Genomic DNA, 7,233 nt, shown 5'->3' on the forward strand with positions numbered 1-7,233 from the left:
ACTGCCCTACTGTGTTCCTTATCCTGACTGGCCCCAGAGAAGAGCTAGCTCTCCCAGCTTCTACAATATGCTTACCTCTTCCTTTTCTTCTCTGCAGCCTCATTACGTCCCAGACAACTACAAGAGGAATGGAGGACGGTAAGTCCCATGGGGGGATATGAGGATCCTAAGGGATTGACTAAGAGCTTGAATGGATCAAGAAAACAAACAACTACCCACTCAGCTCCACTTCTAGGACTGGGTATTCTCTGCAGAGTAGCCCAGTGTAGTGCCAGCACTATGGAAGAACTAAATTTCAGTAGATGTGGTCCCATTATGGAGCCTTAATTGGAGCAACAGAGAGATGTGCAGGGAGTAGAGACAGAGATTTGGAACAGAACTCCAGACTCAGAAAAGTTTCTTTTAGATGTCTGTAAGCTTTCCCCATTACCTCAAGGTATATCAGCTCTTGGTACCTCTATCAAGGAACAGATGTAGCCAGTACAGTTTTCACTGAGCTATGAACTATGGGTTCATAGTTTTTATTTTTGCTTATTTTGTATGTGAGGATTATTCCTGAAGAAAGATGACAGAAGGCTTTTTCTTCAGTCTCCTCATCTGTTGAATGGGGGCATAACAACTGCTTTACCTACACCAATAGCTTACCATAAGGGAGAAAATATTAGACTATTGATATGAAAAAGGGAAGCACGAAAATTTAAAACTCCATTTAAATATTTATTATTGTAGTTGGATTATTGGCATCACAAGGTTGTGCCGTACTTCTCTAGTCATGAAGCAGTCATTTAGAACCAGCTAAGCAATTTTATTAGCCCTTGTATATTTTATGGATTCCTATACCATTTGTGCATATTCCTAAGAGAAATAATAAAAGTTGAATTTTACAAATAAATTTCTGGTAAAGGTAGTGTTTTATTCAAATAATATAAAGTGAAAACGAGAGTCAAGTTTCTTACCTCAAGCTAAGGCTCTAACTGCTGGACTCCAGGATCTCAAGCCATCTTGAGGCCTCCTACCCTTCATCCCCTTTTCCTCCTCAAGTGTCTTACACTAAATTCAGATATCCTTCTGGCAGATCATCCTGGAAGTCTGAGCGCTCAAAGCCACCCCTAAAAGACTTGGGCCAGGAGGATGATGCTCTACCCTTGATTGAAGAGGTTCTGGCCAGTCAAGAGCAAGCAGCCAATGAGATATCCAGCCTGGAGGAGCCAGAACGGGAAGGGGCCACTGCTAACGTCAGTGAGGGTGAAAAAAAAACAGAGGAAAGTAGTCAAGAACCCCAGTCAACCTGTACCCCTGAGGAACGACGGCATAACCAACGGGAACGACTCAACCAGATCTTGCTCAATCTCCTTGAAAAAATCCCTGGAAAAAATGGTAAGAAGAATCAGGTTCATATCTAGGGTTTAAGATAAATGCGAAATGAGAGGGAATGGAAAAAAATTGTAATTACTGGTTCAGCATCCAAAGTATTCTAAGAAAATGGTATAGTTCTTTTATAGGCTTGCTTTTAGTTATATCTTGGTAGTGAAACTGGAAGGTGAGATGATCTCCTCTAAAGAACCACCTTTTTCACGTAGGGTTGGTGGAGGATGGGCTAAATTGCTTATAGGTCAGAAAAGGAATCATTGAGTTCGTGTGCTCTCCTTAGAGCTCAAATCTGGAATAAGGAGTAGGAGATTGGTATTTTGATGAGCCTCCTTGGTTCTGTTTTCAGCCATTGATGTGACCTACTTGCTGGAGGAAGGATCAGGCAGGAAACTGCGAAGGCGTACTTTGTTTATCCCAGAAAACAGCTTTCGAAAGTGACCCTCAAAGAATGAGAACCTCAAGCATCTGGGATCCAGTGGAGCTAATCAGTCCTGCCTCCTGCTCTCTGGGTATAGACAGGGGTGGGAAGGGTCCATCTGGGCAAGGGGAATGGGGCCATGTTGTTGACATTAGGTACTTAATAAGCCTTGGAGCTAGTGGAGAGGGAGAGGAAAGGGTTCTGTCCAAGACAGTTCAGGTTAATTAATTTTCCTCTCCATTGCTTCACCTTAAGGGTTAATAACGTAGAGAGGAGGGAGGACCACATTGATGACCAGAACCTACTGGTACTTTATAGCATTTGCCCCACCCCACAGCTTAGGTTTTTCTGTCATCCTCAGATCCCACAGGCATTGCGAAGAAGCTGCTTCCTATACCCAGGTATAACTCAAAATCCAAAGGGATAGGGCCAGGATCCCTATTCCTACCCCATCTATTCTCTGTTGGCTCCAAGAGCTACCCCAGAGACCTTAAACAGAAACAGTAGCTGAGGCTTCTTCCTAGATACCTGACTAGGGAAGTTTGTCTCTCCTTTCTTGCCCAACCAGGTCAAAGTAAAATGTGAGTTGACAGCTCAAAGCACTTGTAACTGCTGCCCCCTCCCTACCTCTACTCCCCAAAATGGAATCATGGGATAGGGAAGGCCCCCATGGGGTCAGAAGGGCACGGTAGTTCTTGCAATTATTTTTGTTTTACCCTTCATAACCTGTCAAACATATTTTTTTCTAATGAGAAAGCCAGGCCCCCGCCAGCACACATGCTGTTTTTAATGCGCTGTAGTTCTTGTGTGTCTGCTGTGCTGTGCAAATGGAGATTCAGTTCAAAATAAAATCATTTAAAAACCTACATAAAAAGAACTCTAAACCCACCCCTGCAACAAAAGTCACTACATAAACTGTTCAGCAGTATTCACCTATCAGAGTATTTGTTGTGAGTATAGATTATCAATTGAAAACACTACTCTTGTTTTCTTAATTGTACAGTTTTCAATGTCCCTTTCTTAAAGAGACAGTGTATTTCTCTTCACCCCTAGCCCATCTTCCCTCACCCTCCTGAATGACATCAGGAGGTATATCCAGGGTGTCTCCTTCCTTCCTACTCTCTTGACCAGAAGTTAACAGACTATACTGTCTCTTTAAAAATAAAATTTAAAAAGCTTTGTTGTCTTTTCAGACATACATATGCATATATGTTTTAGATGTTCTTATAAGAGAAAAGATGGTTTTTAAATGTGCCAAGTTGTGTGTGTGTGTATATATGTGTGTATGTGTGTGTATATATATGTGTGTGTGTGTGTATATATATATATACACACACACACACCTGCTGTGTGATTGGTAAGCAATACAATAGTAAACATGTCCCCATTACTTTTTTCTAATATTGGACCAATGCTGTCCTAATTGTACATTTCCTCTTATGGTGACGATGCTCTGACTCGTTTAGGTAGACACATTGACCACCTTCCATTCCATTAAATATTTTTTCCTTTTTCCCCTTTCTGTGTCATTCTTGAGGAAAAAACAAAAGAGAGAGGGGATGCCAATGATCCCCTTGAGCAGAGAAAAAAGCAAAATAAATATTTTATTAAAGAAAAAAGAGAATTAAGAAAATAGTTTGGAGTATTTTCTTACTGTAGAGAAGCACTGTACATTACTAAGAGACCTGGGTATAAGATACTCACATGTGGAGCTGGAAAAATCGCATGTCCAAGCCCGTTTGAGTGGTTTCTTTTGTTTTTCATTGCAGGGAGTGGGTGGGAGGGAGGTGGGACTAGGGGCACTTTGGGGGTCTCCTTTTAGTCAAAAGCGAGAAAATGACAAGAAAGAGATTAAAATTCAATGTTTCCTTTATAGTGTTAAACACTAAAATTTTAAAAAAGATGAAAAAGAAAAAAAAACTTTGTAAAATGCGAGAACAGAAGCAAAAGACACTACGCTCTGTCATTTTATCTTTCTTTTGTTGAAAGACTAAAAAAAAACTGAAATGTTTTTTAGACAATCAAATGTTAGGTAAGTGCAAAAACTTGTTTTTTCTTACTGGTGTAGAAATTAATGCCTTTTTTTATTTTTCAGTTATTTTATAATAACGAAATAAAAAGAACCCCCCAGCTGCCAGGCGGGTTTTGGTGTTTGAAATGCGGGGCAAAGCACTACATCACTGCAAATAGATACAGAGTTAGTCTGCATGTCTGTAGGCTGTGTGATTGCGGAAAATATAAATGCTGCTAATATATTTCCTTTTTACAAAAGCATATCTAAATAGATGATTGTTTTGATGTTAATCTTTGTAAATTATGTATTACCAATTTTAACATTGGATGTAATTGCATACAAAGCTTGCATCTCAATCCTTGAAAGTCTAGTATTAAATGGAAAAAACTTTTCCTAACTGTGGACTGATGAGCTTGCTATTTTTTCCTCCTTCTTATCCCCCATTTATCTTCCAAGACAACCTCATCCTGTTTCCAAGGGGATCTTTCTGAAACAACATCATAAACATGCTAGGCTGCACATGAGCACACTCACTGCCGTTGACTACTGGATAAAGTCATTTCTTCAGTACTAAGATCTTTCTAGTCTGAACTCAGCCTAATCAATCAGCACAATAATAACACACACCAAATGTCCAGTTGCTTTTTTGTTTTTTGTTTTTGAGACAGAGTCTCCCTGTTACCCAAACTGGAGTGCAATGGCACAATCTCGGCTCACTGCAACCTCCACATCCCAGACTCAAATGATCCTTCTGCCTCAGCCTCCCAAATAGCTGGAACTACAGGCATGCACCACCATGCCTGGCCAATTCTTGCACTTTTTGTGCAGACGGAGTTTCACCATGTTGCCCAACGTAGTCCAGCTGTTTCATTGGGTTTTTTTAAATTTTCTTGTTTTTGAGACAAGGCATCACTGTGTTGCCCAGGCCAGAGTGCAGTGGCGCATTATAGCTCACTGCAACCTCAACTTCCTGGGCTCAAGCAATCCTCCCAACTCAGCCTCCTGAGTTGCTAGGACTACAGGGGCGCACCACCACGCCTGGCTAATGTTATTTTTTGTAGAGACAGGGATCTCCCTATGTTGCCCAGGCTAGTCTCAAACTCCTGGGCTCAAGTGATCCACTCACCTCAGCCTCCCAAAGTTCTGGGACTACAGGCATGAGCCACCACGCCTGGCCCAGCTGTTTCTTTTCTTTTCTTTTTTTTTTTTTTTTTTTGAGATGGAGTCTCGTTCTCACCCAGGCAGGAGTGCAGTGGTGCAACCTCGTCTCACTGCAACCTCCGCCTCCCGGGTTCAAGGGATTCTCCTGCCTCAGCCTCCCAAGTAGCTGGGATTATAGGCGCCTGCCACCATGCCTGGCTAATTTTTTTTGTATTTTAGTAGATACAGGGGTTTCACCATGTTGGCCAGGCTGGTCTCAAACTCCTGACCACAAATGATCCGCCCACCTCCACCTCCCAGAGTGCTTGGATTACAGGCCTGAGCCACCGCACCCAGCCCCAGCTATTTCTTAAACATGCCATGCGGGCGGATCACCTAAGGTCAGGAGTTCGAGACCAGCTTGGCCAACATGGTGAAACCCTGTCTCTACTAAAAATACAAAAAATTAGCCGGGCATGATGGTGGATGCCTGTAATCCCAGCTACTCCGGAGGCTGAGGCAGGAGAATCGCTTCAACCCGAGAGGCAGAGGTTGCAGTGAGCCGAGATTGCGCCACTGCACTCCAACCTGGGCAACAAGAGTGAAACTCTGTCTCAAAAAAACAAAAACAAAAAACCATGCCATGCTATTCTACATCTCCATCCTTTGCACACACATGCATCATCATCTCATTAATTCTCAGTAACAACCACTGAGGCCGGCAATATATAACTTTAGGCCACGTTTTTTTAGGCCACTATGTGTTAGACCATTTCTATCATAAACAGTTTCCATATATTTGTTTATTAATCCTCACAAAAGCCCTTTGTGGTAGGTACCAAATCCCAATAAATGAGGAAATTGAAACAAAAGACAATTTAAGTAACTTGCCCAAGATCACATAGTTAATCTTCATAATAGTCCTCTGAAGTTATTCCCATTTTGTAAGAGTGAAAACTGAAGCTCAGGAAGGTTAAGTAACTTGCCAAAGGTCACCCAGTAACTAGTGTTGGAGCCAGAACTCCAAAGTCTGTGTACTCCTCCACAAATAGAAAAGTGTCATAAATAGACAAAAGTGACCCTACTAATTAAGGAAGATAAACCCATTCCTGCAGATAACTGAAAGGCCTACTAAAACTTTGTCCCAGACATGAGTTAAACATTTAGGCTGGGAAGCCGGGCACGGTGGCTCACGCCTGTAATCCCAGCACTTTGGGAGGCTGAGGCGGGTGGATCACCTGAGGTCAAGAGTTGAAGACCAGCCTGGCCAACATGGAGAAACCCTGTCTTTACTGAAAAATACAAAAATTAGCCGGGCGTGGTGGCACATGCCCGAGGCTGAGGCAGGAGAATCGCTTGAACCTGGGAGGCGGAGGTTGCGGTGAGCCAAGATCCTGCCATTGCACTCCAGCCTGGGCAACAAAAGCGAAACTCCGTAAAAAACAACAACAAAAAAAAAACCAGGCTGGGAGTTCAGCTAGAATACAATTGCTCAGAAGTAGCAAGACAGCTTACTCCAACAGTTCAATCTCTATTCCTATAAGGACTTGAGGTTCAAGACTAGATCAGAGTGCCCTACTGTTACATAATGGTTTCTTCATGATTGCAAAAACAATATGTTACTGTTACATTTTTTTGAGATTATCTTTAATTTTTTTTTTTTTTTTTTTTTTTGAGACGGAGTTTTGCTTTTTATTGCCCAGGCTGGAGTGCAGTGGCGCAATCTCGGCTCACGGCAACCTCTGCCTCCCAGGTTCAAGCAATTCTCCTGCCTCAGCCCCTCAAATAGCTAGGATTACAGCATGTGCCACTATGCCCGGCTAATTTTGTATTTTTCGTAGAGATGGGGTTTCTTCATGTTGGTCAGGCTTGTCTCAAACTCCCGACCTCAGGTGATCCATCCACCTCGGCCTCCCAAAGTGCTGGGATTACAGGCATGAGGCACTGCAGCCAGCTGCGTTTTTTTTAATTTTTAAACTTTGGTATCTACTGCAATTGTTCTATTCTAGATCATATATATATATATATATATATATATATACATACACACATATATATACACATACACATATATATACATATATATATACATACACATATATATACATATATATATATATATACATATATATATATACACTTTTTTTTTTTTTTTTTTGAGAGAGGCCCTTTCTCTGTCTCACAGGCTGGAGTGGAGTGGAGTGCTACGGTGCAATCAAAACTTACTGCAGTCTTGAACTCCTAGGCTCAAGTGATCCTCCCACCTCAGCTTCCCGAAGTAGCTGGGACT

The 7,233-nt window shown here is 41.9% G+C and overlaps 1 protein-coding gene across 7 annotated transcripts in view; it reads left to right on the top strand.

Annotated features, from left to right (window-relative positions):
• The window catches only part of ASH1L (ASH1 like histone lysine methyltransferase), a 227,669-nt gene extending 223,469 nt beyond the window's left edge, over nt 1-4,200 (top strand). For all 7 annotated transcript variants that reach the window (XM_063604700.1, XM_063604699.1, XM_063604702.1 and 4 more), the window contains 3 exons: nt 98-138; nt 1,076-1,377; nt 1,718-4,200. In XM_063604700.1, the coding sequence (XP_063460770.1) occupies nt 98-138; nt 1,076-1,377; nt 1,718-1,809 (435 nt within the window). In that variant the 3' untranslated portion in view covers nt 1,810-4,200. The remainder of the gene's footprint in view (nt 1-97; nt 139-1,075; nt 1,378-1,717) is intronic.
• The last annotated feature ends 3,033 nt before the right edge of the window (nt 4,201-7,233 follow it).

This window comes from Pan paniscus, chromosome 1, assembly GCF_029289425.2.
Source record: "Pan paniscus chromosome 1, NHGRI_mPanPan1-v2.0_pri, whole genome shotgun sequence".
NCBI lineage: Eukaryota > Metazoa > Chordata > Mammalia > Primates > Hominidae > Pan > Pan paniscus.